Consider the following 22645-nt stretch of genomic DNA (forward strand, 5'->3'; position numbering starts at 1 on the left):
TTGAGGAGACCAGGACCTGGAATCAATTAACTACCAGGTAGAAACAAAACCAGAAGTGTTTGAGGAGACCAGGACCTGGAATCAATTAACTACCAGGTAGAAACAAAACCAGAAGTGGTTGGGGAGACCAGGACCTGGAATCAATTAACTACCAGGTAGAAACAAAACCAGAAGTGTTTGAGGAGACCAGGACCTGGAATCAATTAACTACCAGGTAGAAACAAAACCAGAAGTGTTTGAGGAGACCAGGACCTGGAATCAATTAACTACCAGGTAGAAACAAAACCAGAAGTGTTTTGGGAGACCAGGACCTGGAATCAATTAACTACCAGGTAGAAACAAAACCAGAAGTGTTTTGGGAGACCAGGACCTGGAATCAATTAACTACCAGGTAGAAACAAAACCAGAAGTGTTTTGGGAGACCAGGACCTGGAATCAATTAACTACCAGGTAGAAACAAAACCAGAAGTGGTTGGGCCCTCCATATTCTTTTAAAATCTGACCTCTGACCCCTCTCTCCCCCTAGTCACCTGGCCCAGAACCCGTTTGTGTGTGACTGTAACCTGAAATGGCTGGCAGACTACCTGAGGTCCAACCCCATAGAGACCAGCGGTGCCCGCTGTGCCAGCCCACGCAGACTGGCCAACAAACGCATCGGGCAGATCAAGAGCAAGAAGTTCCGCTGCTCTGGTGTGTGTCTGTCACACGTGTGTGTGTGTGTATGTGTGTCTGCAGTGTGTGTGTGTGTGTCTAGCTACATCACCTTGTTCCAACTTATGCCAGGCTCCGTCCCAGCACACACACGGCACTCTTTCCCTTCATCTGCCAGCGTTATAGGCCAGCATTATCTGCCAGCGTTATAGGCCAGCATTATCTGACTGCGTTATAGGCCAGCATTATAGGCCAGCATTATCTGCCAGCGTTATAGGCCAGCATTATCTGCCAGCGTTATAGGTCAGCATTATCTGCCAGCGTTATAGGCCAGCATTATCTGACTGCGTTATAGGCCAGCATTATCTGCCAGCGTTATAGGCCAACATTATCTGCCAGCGTTATAGGCCAACATTATCTGCCAGCGTTATAGGCCAACATTATCTGCCAGCGTTATAGGCCAGCATTATCTGCCAGCGTTATAGGCCAGCATTATCTGACTGCGTTATAGGCCAGCATTATCTGCCCGCGTTATAGGCCAGCATTATCTGCCAGCGTTATAGGCCAGCATTATCTGACTGCGTTATAGGCCAGCATTATCTGCCAGCGTTATAGGCCAACATTATCTGCCAGCTTTATAGGCCAACATTATCTGCCAGCGTTATAGGCCAACATTATCTGCCAGCGTTATAGGCCACCATTATCTGACTGCGTTATAGGCCAGCATTATCTGCCAGCGTTATAGGCCAGCATTATCTGCCAGCGTTATAGGCCAGCATTATCTGCCAGCGTTATAGGCCAGCATTATCTGCCAGCGTTATAGGCCAGCGTTATCTGACTGCGTTATAGGCCAGCATTATCTGCCAGCGTTATAGGCCAGCATTATCTGCCAGCGTTATAGGCCAGCATTATCTGACTGCGTTATAGGCCAGCATTATCTGACTGCGTTATAGGCCAGCATTATCTGCCAGCGTTATAGGCCAGCATTATCTGCCAGCGTTATAGGCCAGTATTATCTGCCAGCGTTATCTGCCAGCGTTATAGGCCAGCGTTATCTGTCAGCGTTATCTGCCAGCGTTATCTGCCAGCGTTATCTGCCAGCGTTATAGGCCAGCGTTATCTGCCAGCGTTATAGGCCAGCATTATCTGCCAGCGTTATAGGCCTGCATTATCTGCCAGCGTTATAGGCCAGTGTTATAGGCCAGCATTATCTGCCAGCATTATCTGCCAGCGTTATAGGCCAGCATTATCTGCCAGCGTTATCTGCCAACCCAGCTCCAGTGAAACCATTAACGGCTCCTTGATCTGTGTGCTTTAGAGCTGATACAGGTTATGACAGGTTATAAGGCATTACGTAGAGTCATGTTAAAGCATGATACCATGGAGATGACATATTGTTTTCTGTTTCATACATAACTGCGTTACAGGGCCAGGAGCTGCTGCTTTCTTATTCATCAGAGATATAGATATATCTATCTTAGAGTAGGAAAACAAACATTCGACAAATCACAAAGCTACTGCATTTTACAGTATATATTAATATTCTATATCCTGATGCCATCCTCCTTAAACTGTCATTAAACTTAATTTGTTTTTCTGTTTCCATGGTAGCTAAGGAGCAGTACCACATCCCAGGTACGTGTGTGTTAGTTCTACATATCCGTATATGTACTTCTGTATATACATACTGTAGTATATTATACTGTATATCTGTATCTGTACTTCTGTATATACATACTGCAGTATATTATACTGTATATCTGTACTTCTGTATATACATACTGTAGTATATTATACTGTATATCTGTATCTGTACTTCTGTATATACATACTGTAGTATATTATACTGTATATCTGTATCTGTACTTCTGTATATACATACTGTAGTATATTATACTGTATATCTGTACTTCTGTATATACATACTGTAGTATATTATACTGTATATCTGTACTTCTGTATATACATACTGTAGTATATTATACTGTATATCTGTATCTGTACTTCTGTATATACATACTGTAGTATATTATACTGTATATCTGTACTTCTGTATATACATACTGTAGTATATTATACTGTATATCTGTACTTTTGTATATACATACTGTATTATATTATACTGTATATCTGTATCTGTACTTCTGTACATACATACTGTAGTATATTATACTGTATATCTGTACTTCTGTATATACATACTGTAGTATATTATACTGTGTATCTGTACTTCTGTATATACATACTGTAGTATATTATACTGTATATCTGTACTTCTGTATATACATACTGTATTATATTATACTGTATATCTGTATCTGTCCTGCACATTGGACCTGCTCATGTGTGACGTATACAACATGTCAAATGAACTGTGACTTCTGTGTAGTGTCCAGGCATGTTGGACGCTAAACAGTAACTGGGTATGAAAATACTACACTGTGTTCTATGTAGGGTTGCAAAGATCTGGGAACTTTCCCAAAATTCCCAGGTTTTGTGCTTATTCCCTCCTGATTCCAGGAACATTTCACTTGGGTTTCTGGGAAACTTGGGACATTTGTGAAAGTTACCGGACATTAGCAACCCTAATTCTACTTGTGTTGCACAGTATATCTAAATACAGTATGTTATATTTGATAATACAGTGTGTTCTATGTGATCAAATCAAATTTTAGTAGTCACATGCGCCGAATACAGCAGGTGTAGGTAGACCTTACAGTGAAATGCTTACTTACGAACCCCTAACCAACAAGGCAGTTGAAAAAAATACGGATAAGAAATAAAAGTAACAAGTAATTAAAGAGCAGCAGTAAAATAACAATAGTGAGACTATGTACAGGGGGTACTGGTACAGAGTAAATGTGCGGGGGCACCGGTTAGTTTAGGTAATTGAGGTAATATGAACATGTAGGTAGAGTTATTAAAGTGACTATCAATAGATGATAACAGAGAGTAGCAGCGGTGTAAAAGAGGGGGTGGGGGGGGGGGGGCAATGCAAATAGTCTGGGTAGCCATTTGATTAGATGTTCAGGAGTCTAATGGCTTGTGGGTAGAAGCTGTTTAGAAGCTTCTTGGACCTAGATTTGGTGCTCTGGTAGCGCTTGCTGTGCGGTAGCAAAGAGAACAGTCTTATGACTAGGGTGGCTGGAGTCTTTGACTATTTTTAGGGCCTTCCTCTGACACCACCTGGTATAGAGATCCTGGATGGCAGGAAGCTTGGCTCCAGTGATGTACTGGGCCGTTTGCACTATCCTCTGTAGTGCCTTGCGGTCGGAGGCTGAGCAGTTGCCGTACCAGCCAGTGATGCAACCAGTCAGGATGCTTTCGGTCCTCTTTTTCCTGTAGTCCACAATCATCTCCTTTGTCTTGATCATGTTGCGGGAGAGGTTGTTGTCCTGGCACCACATGGCCAGGTCTCTGACCTCCTCCCTATAGGCGGTCTCGTCGTTGTCGGTGATCAGTCCTACCACTGTTGTGTCATCTGCAAACTTAATGATGGTGTTGGAGCTGTGCCTGGCAGTGCAGTCATGAGTGAACAGGGAGTACAGGGGGGGACTGAGCACACACTCATGAGGGGTCCCTGTGTTGAGGATCAGCGTGGTGGATGTGTTGTTACCCACCCTTACCACCGTCAGGAAGTCCAGGATCCAGTTGCAGAGGGAGGTGTTTAGTCCCAGGGTCCTTAGCTTATGGATGAGCTTTGATGGCACTATGGTGTTGAACGTTGAGCTGTAGTCAATGAATAGCATTCTCACATAGGTGTTCCTTTTGTCCAGGTGGGAAAGGGCAGTGTGGAGTGCAATAGAAATTGCATAATCTGTGGATCTGTTGGTGCGGTATGCAAATTGTAATGGGTCTAGAGTTTCTGGGATAATGGTGTTGATGTGAGCCATGACCAGCCTTTCAAAGCACTTCATGGCTATAGACGTCAGTGCTACAGGTTGGTAGTCATTTAGGCAGGTTACCTTAGTGTTCCTGGGCACAGGCACTATGGTGGTCTGCTTAAAACATGTTGGTATTACAGACTCAGACAGGGAGAGGTTGAAAATGTCAGTGAAGACACTTGCCAGTTGGTCAGCGCATGCTCGCAGTACACGTCCTGGTAATCCTTCTGGCCCTGCGGCCTTGTGAATGTTGACCTGTTTAAAGGTCTTACTCACATCGGCTGTGGAGAGAGTGATCACACAGTCTTCTGGAACAGCTGGTGCTGTCATGCATGTTTCAGTGTTATTTGCCTTGAAGCAAGTATATAAGTAGTTTTGCTCGTCTGGTAGGCTCGTGTCACTGGGCAGCTCTCGGCTCTGCTTCCCTTTGCAGTCTGTAATGGTTTGCAAGCCCTGCCACATCCGACGAGCTTCAGAGCCGGTGTAGTACAATTCTATCTTAGTCCTGTATTGATGCTTTGCCTGTTTGATGGTTCGACGGAGGGTATAGTGGGATTTCTTATAAGCTTCCGGGTTAGAGTCCTGCTCCTTGAAAGCGGCAGCTCTACCCTTTAGCTCAGTGCAGATGGTGCCTGTAATCCATGGCTTCTGGTTGGGGTATGTACGTACGGTCACTGTGGGGACGACATCATCGATGCACTTATTGATAAAGCCAGTGACTGATGTGGTGTACTCCTCAATGCCATCTGAGGAATCCCGGAACATGTTCCAGTCTGTGCTAGAAAAACAATCCTGTAGCTTAGGATCTGCTTCATCTGATCACTTTTTTTATAGACTGAGTCACTGGTGCTTCCTGCTTTAATTTTTTCTTGTAAGCAGGAATCAGGAGGATAGAATTATGGTCAGATTTGCCAAATGGAAGGCGAGGTAGAGCTTTGTAGGCGTCTCTGTGTGTGGAGTAAAGGTGGGCCAGAGTTTTTTTCCCCTCTCTGGTTGCACATTTAACATGCTGGTGGAAATTTGGTAAAACGGATTTAAGTTTCCCTGCATTTAAGTCCCTGGCTACTAGGAGTACCGCCTCTGGGTGAGTGGTTTCTTGTTTGCTTATGGCGGAATACAGCTCATTCAATGCTGTCTTAGTGCCAGCCTCAGTCTGTGGTGGTATGTAAACAGTGTGTTCTGTGTGATAATATGGTGTGTTCTATGTGATAATACGGTGAGTTCTATGTGATAATGCAGTGTGTTCTATGTGATACTGCGGTGTGTTCTATGTGATAATGCGGTGTGTTCTATGTGACAATACAGTGTGTTCTATGTGATAATACAGTGTGTTCTATGTGATAATACAGTGTGTTCTATGTGACAATACAGTGTGTTGTATGTGATAATACAGTGTGTTGTATGTGATAATACAGTGTGTTGTATGTGATAATACAGTGTGTTGTATGTGATAATACAGTGTGTTCTGTGTGTGTTAAATGTGACCAGGTACAGAAGACACCCGTCTGAATAATGAGTGTAACAGTAAGCCAGTGTGTCCTGCTAAGTGTCGCTGTGAAGCTAACGTAGTGGACTGCTCTAACCTCCGTCTCACCAAGTTCCCCCAACACCTACCTGCCTCTACCACCGAGCTGTAAGGACACACACACAGTATACTGTTATCTATTGCTGCTTTCTGTCTGTTCTCTGACAGTTTTCTCCTCCTGTCTCAGGCGTCTCAACAACAATGACATCTCAGTGCTGGAAGCCACCGGCGTCTTCAAGACCCTCTCTCAGCTCAAGAAAATGTACGCTCTCTCAATTTACTTCTGAAGTTTTAGATTTTTTGGGGGGTATTAGTTCATCACATTTATTCATAAACATTTTAATAATAATATAATTATTAAATACACTGTAACAAGGCATAATATTTCTAAAAGGAATTTATATCTATTCATTAGTAACCATAAAAGGCCACTTGTCTTGTATGTTATTGGATAATTCAGTTGACCATTGGTTTGTTGTTTGTAACAAGCATAATCTGTGTTTTTCAGTAACCTTAGCAACAACAAGATCTCAGAGATTGAGGACGGAGTGTTTGAGGGGGCGGGGTCTGTCATGGAGCTCCACCTGACAGCCAATCACCTGGACTCTGTCAGAGGGACCATGTTCAGGGGCATGGGCGGCGTCCGCATGCTGTGAGTTAGCACCTTCATCATGATCATCATCATTATGATCATGATGATCATTATTATCATCAATCAATCAAATGTATTTATAAAGCCCTTTTTACATCAGCCGATGTCACATAGTGCTATACAGAAACCCAACCTAAAACCCCAAACAGCAAGGAATGCAGATGTAGAACAGTTGAAACAGGATCAGCAGCACAACCAGGTGGACTGGGGACAGCAAGGAGTCATCAGGCCAGGTAGTCCTGAGGCATGGTCCTAGGGCTCAGGTCCGAGAGGAGAGAAAGAGAGAGGGAATTAGAGGGAGCATACTTAAATTCACACAGGACACTGGATAAGACATGAGAAATACTCCAGATATAACAGACTGACCCTAGGCCCCCGACACATAAACTACTGCCGCATATCATCATCATCAGCATTATCATATGTAATTATCATCATTATCATTACAATTATTATAATTACCATTGCCATCGTCATTATCCCCATTAACATCATTATCATTATCATCACCATTATCATGATCATCATCGTTTTCATAGTCACCATTTTCATCTTAATCATAATTATTATCATCAATTATTTAAGTAATAAGGCCTGAGGAGGTGTGGTATATGGCCAAATATAGCACGGCCAAGGGCCGGTCATTATGCACGACGCACTGCGGAGTGCCTGGACACAATCCTTAGCTGTGGTATGTTGGCCATATACCACAAACCCCCAATGTGCCTTATTGCTATTTGCCGTGGAAATTCATACTGAGTGAGACTTGTCATTTCTTCAAACAATCATCTTTATTTAATATCGATTTAATTATTGCAATAATGAAACTGGTCAACCCAAAAGTATTGAAGAGTAATTGTCATCATCAATATAAAATGCTGCCAATGACTACAGTGTCTCTCTGTGTGTTGTAGGATGTTGAGGAACAACCGTATCAGCTGTATCCATAACGGCAGCTTCACTGGTCTGGCCAACGTCCGCCTGTTGTCTCTCTATGACAACCAGCTCCACACCATAATGCCTGGGGCCTTCGACACACTGCCCCACCTCTCTACACTGTAAGACACACATACACACATTCACAAATCATCCTTGAAAAGTTTAAGAACTCTGTTATAGACTGACTGCCTCTCTTTATCTCTCACACTCTCGCTCTCTTTCTCTCCCCCTATTTCCCCCCACCTCTCTCTCTCTCCCCCCACCTCTCTCTTCCCTCCACCTCTCTCTCTCCTCTCACCTCTCTCTCTCCCCCCACCTGTCGCTTCCCTCCACCTCTCTCTCTTACCCCACCTCTCTCTTCCCTCCACCTCTCTCTCTTACCCCCACCTCTCTCTCTTACCCCCACCTCTCTCTTCCCTCCACCTCTCTCTCTCCCCCCACCTCTCTCTCTTACCCCCGCCTCTCTCTTCCCTCCACCTCTCTCTCTCCCCCACCTCTCTCTCTTACCCCCACCTCTCTCTTCCCTCCACCTCTCTCTCTCCCCCCACCTCTCTCTCTTACCCCACCTCTCTCTCTTACCCCACCTCTCTCTTCCCTCCACCTCTCTCTCTCCCCCCCACCTCCCTCTCTTACCCCCGCCTCTCTCTTCCCTCCACCTCTCTCTCTTACCCCCGCCTCTCTCTTCCCTCCACCTCTCTCTCTTCCCTCCACCTCTCTCTCTTACCCCCACCTGTCTCTCTCTCTTACCCCCACCTCTCTCTCTTACCCCCATCTCTCTCTCTCTCCCCCACCTCTCTCTCTTACCCCCACCTCTCTCTCTTACCCCCGCCTCTCTCTTCCCTCCACCTCTCTCTCTTCCCTCCACCTCTCTCTCTTACCCCCACCTGTCTCTCTCTCTTACCCCCACCTCTCTCTCTTACCCCCGCCTCTCTCTTCCCTCCACGTCTCTCTCTCCCCCCACCTCTTTCTCCCTCTGTCTTCCTCCCTCTCACTCCCTCAGGAACTTGTTGGCCAACCCGTTTAACTGTGACTGTCGTCTGGCGTGGTTGGGGGCGTGGCTTCGTTCTAGACGAATCGTAACAGGGAACCCTCGCTGCCAGAGCCCCTCCTTCCTCAGAGAGATCCCACTACAGGACGTAGCTGCACCAGACTTCCGCTGTGACGACGGTACGACACACACACACACGCACGGACTCACGCAGAAACACACATCACACACAAGGACACAGAGAGATTTTATAATTTCATTGATCATATTACATTTCTAAATATTTAAAGTCGTCTCCCTTCTCTCCCAGGTGCAGTATTGGAGGAGAGTAGCTGTGTAGCTCGTCCTCAGTGTCCCACTGAGTGTACCTGTACAGAGACGGTGGTCCGCTGTAGTAACAAACACCTCCAGGCCCTGCCCAAGGGGTTGCCCCGCAACGTCACTGAACTGTAAGTCACAGACTGGGGTTAGAGGTCAGGGGTCAGGGAAAGGGGGCAGGAGACAAAGGGAAGGGTGCTTGGGGTTAGGGCTTAGAGATCTGCAATACACTTTTCTTACATGCTCAGTTCACCAGTTAGCACTTAGTTATATAACGTATTACCTGTCTGAATAGGTAGGTATACCCCTATAGTCTGTTCTGGCTAGGACAAGGCTTACTGACTAATAGGTAGGTTTAACCCTGTAGTCTGTTCTAGCTAGGACAAGGCTTACTGACTAATAGGTAGGTTTAACCCTGTAGTCTGTTCTGGCTAGGACAATGCTTACTGACTAATAGGTAGGTATAACCCTGTAGTCTGTTCTGGCTAGGACAAGGCTTACTGACTAATAGGTAGGTATAACCCTGTAGTCTGTTCTGGCTAGGACAAGGCTTACTGACTAATAGGTAGGTATAACCCTGTAGTCTGTTCTGGCTAGGACAAGGCTTACTGACTAATAGGTAGGTATAACCCTATAGTCTGTTCTGGCTAGGACAAGGCTTACTGACTAATAGGTAGGTATAACCCTGTAGTCTGTTCTGGCTAGGACAAGGCTTACTGACTAATAGGTAGGTATAACCCTGTAGTCTGTTCTGGCTAGGACAAGGCTTACTGACTAATAGGTAGGTTTAACCCTGTAGTCTGTTCTGGCTAGGACAAGGCTTACTGACTAATAGGTAGGTATAACCCTGTAGTCTGTTCTGGCTAGGACAAGGCTTACTGACTAATAGGTAGGTATAACCCTATAGTCTGTTCTGGCTAGGACAAGGCTTACTGACTAATAGGTAGGTATAACCCTGTAGTCTGTTCTGGCTAGGACAAGGCTTACTGACTAATAGGTAGGTATAACCCTGTAGTCTGTTCTGGCTAGGACAAGGCTTACTGACTAATAGCTGGTATAACTTAGTTACTTTGTTTAACCACAGTCTCCTCCTCCTCCTCATCCTCTCAGGTATCTGGATGGGAACCAATTCAGCATGGTGCCCAGGGAACTGTCCACCTTCAAACACCTGCAGCTGGTGTGAGTTAACCATTACTGCCTGTTAGTGTGTCTGTTAGTATGTCTGTTGTGAGTTAAGCATTACTGTCTGTTAGTGTGTCTGTTGTGAGTTAACCACTACTGTCTGTTAGTGTGTCTGTTGTGAGTTAACCACTACTGTCTGTTAGTGTGTATGTTGTGAGTTAACCATTACTGTCTGTTAGTGTGTCTGTTGTGAGTGTCTGTTGTGAGTTAACCATTACTGTCTGTTAGTGTGTCTGTTAGTGTGTCTGTTAGTGTGTCTGTTAGTGTGTGTGTTGTGAGTTAACCACTACTGTCTGTTAGTGTGTCTGTTGTGAGTGTATGTTGTGAGTTAACCATTACTGTCTGTTAGTGTGTCTGTTGTGAGCGTCTGTTGTGAGTGTCTGTTGTGAGTTAACCATTACTGTCTGTTAGTGTGTCTGTTGTGAGTTAACCACTACTGTCTGTTAGTGTGTCTGTTGTGAGTGTCTGTTGTGAGTTAACCACTACTGTCTGTTAGTGTGTCTCTTGTGAGTTAACCATTACTGTCTGTTAGTGTGTCTGTTGTGAGTTAACCATTACTGTCTGTTACTGTGTCTGCTAGTGTGTCTGTTGTGAGTTAACCATTACTGTCTGTTAGTGTGTCTGTTGTGAGTTAACCATTACTGTCTGTTAGTGTGTCTGTTGTGAGTTAACCATTACTGTCTGTTAGTGTGTCTGTTAGTGTGTCCGTTGTGAGTTAACCATTACTGTCTGTTAGTGTGTCTGCTAGTGTGTCTGTTGTGAGTTAACCACTACTGTCTGTTAGTGTGTCTGTTAGTGTGTCCGTTGTGAGTTAACCATTACTGTCTGTTAGTGTGTCTGCTAGTGTGTCTGTTGTGAGTTAACCATTACTGCCTGTTAGTGTGTCTGTTAGTATGTCTGTTGTGAGTTAAGCATTACTGTCTGTTAGTGTGTCTGTTGTGAGTTAACCACTACTGTCTGTTAGTGTGTCTGTTGTGAGTTAACCACTACTGTCTGTTAGTGTGTATGTTGTGAGTTAACCATTACTGTCTGTTAGTGTGTCTGTTGTGAGTGTCTGTTGTGAGTTAACCATTACTGTCTGTTAGTGTGTCTGTTAGTGTGTCTGTTAGTGTGTCTGTTAGTGTGTGTGTTGTGAGTTAACCACTACTGTCTGTTAGTGTGTCTGTTGTGAGTGTATGTTGTGAGTTAACCATTACTGTCTGTTAGTGTGTCTGTTGTGAGCGTCTGTTGTGAGTGTCTGTTGTGAGTTAACCATTACTGTCTGTTAGTGTGTCTGTTGTGAGTTAACCACTACTGTCTGTTAGTGTGTCTGTTGTGAGTGTCTGTTGTGAGTTAACCACTACTGTCTGTTAGTGTGTCTCTTGTGAGTTAACCATTACTGTCTGTTAGTGTGTCTGTTGTGAGTTAACCATTACTGTCTGTTACTGTGTCTGCTAGTGTGTCTGTTGTGAGTTAACCATTACTGTCTGTTAGTGTGTCTGTTGTGAGTTAACCATTACTGTCTGTTAGTGTGTCTGTTGTGAGTTAACCATTACTGTCTGTTAGTGTGTCTGTTAGTGTGTCCGTTGTGAGTTAACCATTACTGTCTGTTAGTGTGTCTGCTAGTGTGTCTGTTGTGAGTTAACCACTACTGTCTGTTAGTGTGTCTGCTAGTGTGTCTGTTGTGAGTTAACCATTACTGTCTGTTAGTGTGTCTGCTAGTGTGTCTGGTGTGAGTTAACCATTACTGTCTGTTACTGTGGTTGCTAGTGTGTCTGGTGTGAGTTAACCATTACTGTCTGTTACTGTGTCTGCTAGTGTGTCTGGTGTGAGTTAACCATTACTGTCTGTTACTGTGTCTGCTAGTGTGTCTGGTGTGAGTTAACCATTACTGTCTGTTACTGTGTCTGCTAGTGTGTCTGGTGTGAGTTAACCATTACTGTCTGTTACTGTGTCTGTTACTGCATGGTCAGTGGTGTTCCTGGGCTTAGGTCCCCATGACTGTGTTACTGATCCTCTCACTGATACCGTACTTTACAAAGGTGTACTGTGTCCTAGAGGTCACCAAGCAGGGTCCTGGTCCCTACAGAGTGTTTTATTCATTATATTTCACCTTTATTTAACCAGGTAGACTAGTGGAGAACACCTTTATTTAACCAGGTAGACTAGTGGAGAACACCTTTATTTAACCAGGTAGACTAGTGGAGAACACCTTTATTTAACCAGGTAGACTAGTGGAGAACACCTTTATTTAACCAGGTAGACTAGTGGAGAACACCTTTATTTAACCAGGTAGGCTAATTGAGAACACCTTTATTTAACCAGGTAGACTAGTGGAGAACACCTTTATTTAACCAGGTAGACTAGTGGAGAACACCTTTATTTAACCAGGTAGACTAGTGGAGAACACCTTTATTTAACCAGGTAGACTAGTGGAGAACACCTTTATTTAACCAGGTAGACTAGTGGAGAACACCTTTATTTAACCAGGTGGACTAGTGGAGAACACCTTTATTTAACCAGGTAGGCTAATTGAGAACACCTTTATTTAACCAGGTAGACTAGTGGAGAACACCTTTATTTAACCAGGTAGACTAGTGGAGAACACCTTTATTTAACCAGGTAGACTAGTTGAGAACACCTTTATTTAACCAGGTAGGCTAATTGAGAACACCTTTATTTAACCAGGTAGACTAGTGGAGAACACCTTTATTTAACCAGGTAGACTAGTGGAGAACACCTTTATTTAACCAGGTAGACTAGTGGAGAACACCTTTATTTAACCAGGTAGACTAGTGGAGAACACCTTTATTTAACCAGGTAGGCTAATTGAGAACACCTTTATTTAACCAGGTAGACTAGTGGAGAACACCTTTATTTAACCAGGTAGACTAGTGGAGAACACCTTTATTTAACCAGGTAGACTAGTGGAGAACACCTTTATTTAACCAGGTAGGCTAATTGAGAACACCTTTATTTAACCAGGTAGACTAGTGGAGAACACCTTTATTTAACCAGGTAGGCTAATTGAGAACACCTTTATTTAACCAGGTAGGCTAATTGAGAACACCTTTATTTAACCAGGTAGACTAGTGGAGAACACCTTTATTTAACCAGGTAGACTAGTGGAGAACACCTTTATTTAACCAGGTGGACTAGTGGAGAACACCTTTATTTAACCAGGTAGACTAGTGGAGAACACCTTTATTTAACCAGGTAGGCTAATTGAGAACACCTTTATTTAACCAGGTAGACTAGTGGAGAACACCTTTATTTAACCAGGGAGGCTAGTGGAGAACACCTTTATTTAACCAGGTAGACTAGTTGAGAACACCTTTATTTAACCAGGTAGACTAGTGGAGAACACCTTTATTTAACCAGGTAGACTAGTTGAGAACAAGTTCTCATTTACAACTGCGACCTGGCCAAGATAAAGCAAAGCAGTTCGACACAAACAACAACACAGAGTAACACATGGAATAAACCAACATACAGTCAATAATACAGTAGAAAAAGTATTTATACAGTGTGTGCAGATGAGGTAAGATAAGGGAGTTAAGGCAATAAATAGGCCATGGTGGTGAAGTAAATACAATATAGCAATTAAACACTGGAATGGTAGATGTGCAGAAGATGAATGTGCATGTAGAGATACTGGGGTGCAAAGGAGCAAGATAAATAAATAAATAAATACAGTAGGGGATGAGGTAGTTGGATGGGCTATTTACAGATGGGCTATGTACAGGTGCAGTGATCCGTGAGCTGCTCTGACAGCTGGTGCTTAAAGCTAGTGAGGGAGATATGAGTCTCCAGCTTCAGTGATTTTTGCAGTTCGTTCCAGTCATTGGCAGCAGAGAACTGGAAGGAAAGACGACCAAAGAAAGAATTGGCTTTGGGGGTGACCAGTGAGATATACCTGCTGGAGTGCGTGCTACGGGTGTGTGCTGCTATGGCGGCCAGTGAGCTGAGATAAGGCGGGGCTTTACCTAGCAGACTTGTAGATGACCTTGAGCCAATGGGTTTGGTGACGAGTATGAAGCAAGGGCCAACCAACGAGAGCATACAGGTCGCAGTGCTGGGTAGTATATGGGGCTTTGGTGACAAAACGGATGGCACTGTGATAGACTGCATCCAATTTGTTGAGTAGAGTGTTGGAGGCTATTTTGTAAATGACATCGCCGAAGTCGAGGATCGGTAGGATGGTCAGTTTTACGAGGGTATGTTTGGCAGCATGAGTGAAGGATGCTTTGTTGCAAAATAGGAAGCCGATTCTAGATTTAATTTTGGATTGGAGATGCTTAATGTGAGTCTGGAAGGAGAGTTTACAGTCTAACCAGACACCCAGGTATTTGTAGTTGTCCAGGTTTACAGGTTTCTGTTACAACCCAGCACAACAGACCTTCATTAGCTTAATCGGTTGTTTTAGAGCTGTGCTGGAACAAAAACATGTGCACAATGTAGCTCTCTAGGACCAGAACAGTTCTAGTGGTTTCTCTACAGTCCAATGTGTAACCATGACCAGCAGGTGGCGATATGGAACCTGCTCTGCACTTGACTCCACTCCAGTCAACAACAGCATTATCCAACCCACAATCCACCAGCTCATAGCTACCTCTGATAGACCAGAGTGGGTTAATGGTTATTCACTTAACACCTCCATTTGACACAAAAAGCCTTTATTCTGTTGAGATGGGATATGAAGTGTATCGGAGGAGGGTTGCTGCTGAGTGTCTGATGATGGGTAATAAACTGCATTAACAGGATGGATACGTCTCAGATGGCACCCTATTCCCTATGTAGTGCACTACTTTTGACAATTGCCCAGGCTCTGGTCAAAAGTAGTGCCCTATAAAGGGGATAGGGTGCCATTTAACTGGGACACAGACTACAGTGCATTTGGAAAGTATTCAGACCCTTGACTTTTTCCACATTTTGTTATGTTACAGCCTTATTTTAAAATTAATTAAATCGTTTTCCCCCCTCATCAATCTAGACACAATACCCAAAAATGACAAGGCAAAAAACGGAAATATCAAATTTACATAAGTATTCAGACCCTTTACTCAGTACTTTGTTGAAACACCTTTGGCAGCGATTACAGCCTCCAGTCTTTTGGGGTACGTATTTGGGGAGTTTCTCCCATTCCTCTCTACAGATCCCCTTAACCGCTGTTAGGTTGGATGGGGAGCGTTGCTGCACAGTTATTTTCAGGTCTCTCCAGAGTCTCCCAGTCCCTGCCGCTGAAAAACATCCCCACAGCATGATGCTGCCACCACCATGCTTCACCGTAGGGATGGTGCCAGGTTTACTCCAGACGTGATGCTTGGCATTCAGGCCAAATAGTTCAATCTTGGTTTCATCAGACCAGAGAATCTTGTTTCTCATTGTCTGAGAGTCTTTAGGTGCCTTTTGGAAAACTCCAAGCTGGCTGTCATGTGACTTTTACTGAGGAGTAGCTTCTGTCTGGCCACTCTACCATAATGGCCTGTTTGGTAGAATGCTGCAGAGATGGTTGTCCTTCTGGAAGGTTCTCCCATCTCCACAGAGGAGCTCTGTCAGAGTGACCATCGGGTTCTTGGTCACCTCCCTGACCAAGGCCCTTCTCCCCCGATTGCTCAGTTTGGCCTGGCGGCCAGCTCTAAGGAAGAGTCTTTGTGGTTCCAAACGTCTTCCATTTAAGAATGATGCAGGCCACTGTGTTCTTGGGGACCTTCAATGCTGCAGACATTTTTTGGTACCCTCCCCCAGATCTGTGCCTCGAAACAATCCTGTCTCAGAGCTCTACGGACAATTCTTTCAACCACATGGCTTGGTTTTTGCTCTGACATGCACTGTCAACTGTGGGACCTTATATAGACAGGTGCCTTTCCAAATCATGTCCAATCAATTGAATTTACCACAGGTGGACTCCAATCAAGCTATAGAAACATCTCAAGGATGATCAATGAAAACAGGATGCAGCTGAGCTCAATTTGGAATCTCATAGCAAACGGTCTGAATACTAATGTAAATACGTTACAAAATAAATAAAATAAAATAATTTGAAAATAAATCTAAAAACTATTTTCATTTTGTCATCACAGGGTATTGTGTGTAGATTGCTGAGGAAAAATATATATTTAATCATTTTTAGTAATATGTCTTTAACGTCACAAAATGTGGGAAAAGTGAAAGGGTCTGAATACTTTCTGAATGGCACTATGTGGATCTAACTGGATAACTGTAGATAACTAAAGTGTTGGTTGTTTTTAACAAAGTCATTATGTTTAAGTAGTGGTTGTTTTTAACATAAAGTCATTATGTTTATTAAGTAGTGGTTGTTTTTAACAAAGTCATTATGTTTAAGTAGTGGTTGTTTTTAACCCTTGCTGTTCCAGAGATCTGAGTAACAACAGAATCAGCTCCCTGTCTGACTCCTCCTTCTCCAATATGAGCCAGCTCACCACCCTGTGAGTCTCTCTCTCACACACACACACACACACACACACACACACACACACACACACACACACACACACACACACACACACACACACACACAGGGAAAAACAAACACACACAATAATTAATCAGAAGACAATTATCTGAAAAACAAAAAAGGTTAAACAACAAAACATGTAATCTCTTGAAAATACTTCTCCTCATGTTCATCACCCTCACACTGTATCTAGACTAGTGTATCTAGACACTGTATCTAGACTAGTGTATCTAGACACTGTATCTAGACTAGTGTATCTAGACTAGTGTATCTAGACACTGTATCTAGACTAGTGTATCTAGACACTGTATCTAGACTAGTGTATATAGACACTGTATCTAGACTAGTGTATCTAGACACTGTATCTAGACTAGTGTATCTAGACACTGTATCTAGACTAGTGTATCTAGACACTGTATCTAGACTAGTGTATCTAGACACTGTATCTAGACTAGTGTATCTAGACACTGTATCTAGACTAGTGTATCTAGACACTGTATCTAGACTAGTGTATCTAGACACTGTATCTAGACTAGTGTATCTAGACACTGTATCTAGACTAGTGTATCTAGACACTGTATCTAGACTAGTGTATCTAGACACTGTATCTAGACTAGTGTATCTAGACACTGTATCTAGACTAGTGTATCTAGACACTGTATCTAGACTAGTGTATCTAGACACTGTATCTAGACTAGTGTACTGTCATAGAATGTTATATTAGAACTGTAGAATGTTCTTCATCCTCACACTGTATCTAGACTAGTGTATCTAGACACTGTATCTAGACTAGTGTCCTGTCTTAGAATGTTATATTAGAACTGTAGAATGTTCATCATCCTCACACTGTATCTAGACACTGTATCTAGACTAGTGTCCTGTCATAGAATGTTATATTAGAAGTGTAGAATGTTCATCATGTAATAAGTGTCTCTGTGTGTTCTTCTCCTGACTGTGTTCTTGTGTTCCAGCATCCTGAGTTACAACTCTCTACGCTGCATCCCTCCTCTGGCCCTGGCTGGACTACGCTCTCTAAGACTACTGTAAGGGCTGAACCCCCCCCCACACTCTCTCTCTCTCACACACACACACACACTCTCTCACACACACACACACACACACACACACACACACACACACACACACACACACACACACACACACACACACACACACACACGCACACACACACACGCACACACACACACGCACACACACACACACACAGAGCCTTAATAATAACATGTTTTGTGTTTCTCTGTCCCAGATCTCTTCATGGTAACGACATCTCTGAACTACTGGAGGGGATCTTCAGTGATGTGGCCTCCCTGTCTCACCTGTGAGTGTGTGTTTCCTTTGTGTATTTGTCATGTGTGTGTGCACATTATCCCACTCAGCACGCTTAGCAGTGACCGCCTGCACCCTCTCCTATCTATGTCAGAGTCAAGTGCTTTCCCAGTCAGAGGGCGTGGTATTGGATTGGCAATAAAGACACGCATGACTGAGGGAGTGTGTGTGTGTGTGTGTGTGTGTGTGTGTGTGTGTGTGTGTGTGTTTGTGTGTGTGTGTGTGTGTGTGTGTGTGTGTGTGTCTCCAGTGGTGTGTTCGAGGAAGCGTGACCTGTCTGGGACAAGCTAAAAGGGTCGGAGTGAAGGATTGATGGAGGAGAGAAAGGGAGGAAGGGATCGTGTCACTACAGAGGTCCATGTCTGTTGACCTTGTGTTGAGAGTAAAGAGAGAAACAGGGGATACAGCAGGTTAGCCTGGGTTATTAATGTAATACTCTACCTCACATACTAGCACATCTAGTTCCATTGATGTACTGTAACATGCGGTGGCACAGAGGTTCCCAGACATTCAACATCACTGAATAGAAACATTAGAAACATTTAGTTTTTTTGATACAGATCCTTACAGGGGTTAATTATAGTGTTGTATGTGGAGGAACTGCCCCCAGAACAGGTTGCTGTCCTATGACAACTTTCAACAGAAATGCTCTGATTCCCTTCTATTCAGTGTCTCATGTTAAAGTGATGGAACTTAAAGGTGCACTATGCAAAAATTGCTTTTATATTTCCTGGTTCTTAGACTTGCTTTCAATTGGAATGGCCAAAAAGTTACATATTGCAGCTTTAACTGTATTTGAGGCAAGAGGACCCCCTCTTGTGGTAGTTGAAAGTATTACACCACATTCAGAGCATGCCTGTACTTGTCCACCTGACTTTCATCTGAATTGGCTGTCAGTCTGATTGATTAATTGAGCGACTGACCTTAACCCTTCCACCCGGATCTTTGACCTCTAACCCCCAGGGCAATCGGTGCCAACCCCCTGTACTGTGACTGTCATCTGCGCTGGCTGTCTGACTGGGTGAAGAGTGGGTACAAGGAGCCTGGCATCGCCCGCTGTGCCGGACCAATGGGCATGGAGGGAAAACTGCTGCTCACCACACCTGAGACCAAGTTTGAATGTCTGGGTAAGGGAGGGAGAGGAGGGAGAGGGAGGGAGGGAAGGGAGAGGAGGGAGAGGGAGGGAGGGAAGGGAGAGGAGGTAAGGGAGAGGAGGGAGAGGGAGGGAGGGAAGGGAGAGGAGGGAATGGAGAGGAGGGAGGGGGGGGGGCTGGCTTTTGTAAGGTGAAGAGGAAGAGATGGGAGAGAGAGAGATCGATTAAAGGAGTGTAAAAGAAGGGATAGAAGATGGCGATAGAATGGGTGAGAAAATAGAAAGGTACAGGGGAGGAATGGAAAGAAAACCCAATAATGAGAGAGTCAATAGAAAAAGGAGTGAAAGGTAATCTCTTCTTATTTTCATTGGACCCCAGAAAGATGGCGTCAGCTAGTAGGGACCCCAGAAAGATGGCGTCAGCTAGTAGGGACCCCAGAAAGATGGCGTCAGCTAGTAGGGACCCCAGAAAGATGGCGTCAGCTAGTAGGGACCCCAGAAAGATGGCGTCAGCTAGTAGGGACCCCAGAAAGATGGCGTCAGCTAGTAGGGACCCCAGAAAGATGGCGTCAGCTAGTAGTGACCCCAGAAAGATGGCGTCAGCTAGTAGGGACCCCAGAAAGATGGCGTCAGCTAGTAGGGACCCCAGAAAGATGGAGCCAGCTAGTAGGGACCCCAGAAAGATGACGTCAGCTAGTAGGGACCCCAGAAAGATGGCGTCAGCTAGTAGGGACCCCAGAAAGATGGCGTCAGCTAGTAGGGACCCCAGAAAGATGGCGTCAGCTAGTAGGGACCCCAGAAAGATGGAGCCAGCTAGTAGGGACCCCAGAAAGATGGCATCAGCTAGTAGGGACCCCAGAAAGATGGCGCCAGCTAGTAGGGACCCCAGAAAGATGGAGCCAGCAAGTAGGGACCCCAGAAAGATGACGTCAGCTAGTAGGGACCCCAGAAAGATGGCGTCAGCTAGTAGGGACCCCAGAAAGATGGCATCAGCTAGTAGGGACCCCAGAAAGATGACGTCAGCTAGTAGGGACCCCAGAAAGATGGAGCCAGCTAGTAGGGACCCCAGAAAGATGGAGCCAGCTAGTAGGGACCCCAGAAAGATGGAGCCAGCTAGTAGGGACCCCAGAAAGATGGAGCCAGCTAGTAGGGACCCCAGAAAGATGGAGCCAGCTAGTAGGGACCCCAGAAAGATGGAGCCAGCTAGTAGGGACCCCAGAAAGATGGCATCAGCTAGTAGGGACCCCAGAAAGATGACGTCAGCTAGTAGGAACCCCAGAAAGATGGAGCCAGCTAGTAGGGACCCCAGAAAGATGGAGCCAGCTAGTAGGGACCCCAGAAAGATGGAGCCAGCTAGTAGGGACCCCAGAAAGATGACGTCAGCTAGTAGGGACCCCAGAAAGATGGAGCCAGCTAGTAGGGACCCCAGAAAGATGGAGCCAGCTAGTAGGGACCCCAGAAAGATGGAGCCAGCTAGTAGGGACCCCAGAAAGATGGAGCCAGCTAGTAGGGACCCCAGAAAGATGACGTCAGCTAGTAGGGACCCCAGAAAGATGACGTCAGCTAGTAGGGACCCCAGAAAGATGGAGCCAGCTAGTAGGGACCCCAGAAAGATGACGTCAGCTAGTAGGGACCCCAGAAAGATGGCGTCAGCTAGTAGGGACCCCAGAAAGATGGAGCCAGCTAGTAGGGACCCCAGAAAGATGGAGCCAGCTAGTAGGGACCCCAGAAAGATGACGTCAGCTAGTAGGGACCCCAGAAAGATGGAGCCAGCTAGTAGGGACCCCAGAAAGATGACGTCAGCTAGTAGGGACCCCAGAAAGATGGAGCCAGCTAGTAGGGACCCCAGAAAGATGGAGCCAGCTAGTAGGGACCCCAGAAAGATGGCGTCAGCTAGTAGGGACCCCAGAAAGATGGAGCCAGCTAGTAGGGACCCCAGAAAGATGACGTCAGCTAGTAGGGACCCCAGTCAAATTCCAGTTGTTCTTCTCTCCGTCCCCAGGTCCAGTGGAGACGTCTGTCCAGGCTAAGTGTAGTCCATGTGTGTCTGGGCCCTGTCAGAACCACGGTGTGTGTCAGTCTGACCCTGTAGAACTCTACACATGTGTGTGTGCACCAGGCTTCACGGTAAGAACCCACCACTGTCCCCAATCATAGCAGAACACTGATCTATTCAACTAATCCAGTTATACACAGTGAGATAAACCTGCACCCAATATAACAGGATATGACTGGATGGAGTGGTTTTTATGTCACTCTAAAATCCTCTAAAATGTATTATTATAGTAGAGAATACCCTATTGAATATAGTAATCAAATGTATTATTATAGTAGAGAATACCCTATTGAAAATAGTATTAAAATATATTATTATAGTAGAGAATACCCTATTGAAAATAGTATTAAAATGTGCTATTATAGTAGAGAATACCCAAATGAAAATAGTAATAAAATGTATTATTATAGTAGAGAATGCTCTATTGTAAATAGTATTAAAATATATTATTATAGTAGAGAATACCCTATTGAAAATAGTATTAAAACATATTATTATAGTAGAGAATACCCAAATGAAAATAGTAATAAAATGTATTATTATAGTAGAGAATGCTCTATTGTAAATAGTATTAAAATATATTATTATAGTAGAGTACTCTATTGAAAATAGTATTAAAACATATTATTATAGTAGAGAATACCCTATTGAAAATAGTATTAAAACATATTATTATAGTAGAGAATACCCTATTGAAAATAGTATTAAAACATATTATTATAGTAGAGAATACCCAAATGAAAATAGTAATAAAATGTATTATTATAGTAGAGAATGCTCTATTGTAAATAGTATTAAAATATATTATTATAGTAGAGAATACCCTATTGAAAATAGTATTAAAATATATTATTATAGTAGAGAATACCCTATTGAAAATAGTATTAAAACATATTATTATAGTAGAGAATACCCTATTGAAAATAGTAATAAAATATATTATTATAGTAGAGAATACCCTATTGTAAATAGTATTAAAATGTATTATTATAGTAGAGAATACCCTATTGTAAATAGTATTAAAATATATTATTATAGTAGAGTACTCTATTGAAAATAGTATTAAAATATATTATTATAGTAGAGAATACCCAAATGAAAATAGTAATAAAATGTATTATTATAGTAGAGAATGCTCTATTGAAAATAGTATTAAAACATATTATTATAGTAGAGAATACCCAAATGAAAATAGTAATGTATATAATCCACAGATATAATGAAAGTGTGTGTGTGTTTTACAGGGTAAATACTGTGAGACTCCAGTGGATGTGTGTGCCAGTAACCCATGCACAAATGGAGGAACCTGCATCAGTGACGAACAGACAAGGAGATTCAGGTAGCACATATACACACACACACACACACACACACACACACACACACACACTGGGTCCACACTACACACACATATACAAACACACACTGGGCCCACTCTATACACACACACATAAACACACCCATATACACACACACACACAGGGGCACAACTTTCGCTACGGACGGTGAGAACACCCCCCCCCCCCCTACACACACAGTTTTATCATTGGAAT

The 22645-nt window shown here is 43.8% G+C and overlaps 1 protein-coding gene across 1 annotated transcript in view; it reads left to right on the forward strand.

Moving 5' to 3' along the window:
• Window positions 1–22645, forward strand: part of LOC110485616 (slit homolog 1 protein) — a 125224-nt gene that overhangs the window by 84522 nt on the left and 18057 nt on the right. The window contains exons 14-28 of the mRNA XM_036940093.1: window positions 527–690; window positions 2263–2286; window positions 6024–6168; window positions 6248–6322; window positions 6569–6712; window positions 7627–7770; window positions 8652–8818; window positions 8950–9088; window positions 10068–10136; window positions 16496–16567; window positions 17568–17639; window positions 17864–17935; window positions 18907–19070; window positions 21039–21163; window positions 22337–22431. Coding sequence (XP_036795988.1) covers window positions 527–690; window positions 2263–2286; window positions 6024–6168; window positions 6248–6322; window positions 6569–6712; window positions 7627–7770; window positions 8652–8818; window positions 8950–9088; window positions 10068–10136; window positions 16496–16567; window positions 17568–17639; window positions 17864–17935; window positions 18907–19070; window positions 21039–21163; window positions 22337–22431 — 1671 coding nt within the window. The remainder of the gene's footprint in view (window positions 1–526; window positions 691–2262; window positions 2287–6023; window positions 6169–6247; window positions 6323–6568; window positions 6713–7626; window positions 7771–8651; window positions 8819–8949; window positions 9089–10067; window positions 10137–16495; window positions 16568–17567; window positions 17640–17863; window positions 17936–18906; window positions 19071–21038; window positions 21164–22336; window positions 22432–22645) is intronic.

Source organism: Oncorhynchus mykiss, chromosome 13 (assembly GCF_013265735.2).
Source record: "Oncorhynchus mykiss isolate Arlee chromosome 13, USDA_OmykA_1.1, whole genome shotgun sequence".
Classification (NCBI taxonomy): domain Eukaryota; kingdom Metazoa; phylum Chordata; class Actinopteri; order Salmoniformes; family Salmonidae; genus Oncorhynchus; species Oncorhynchus mykiss.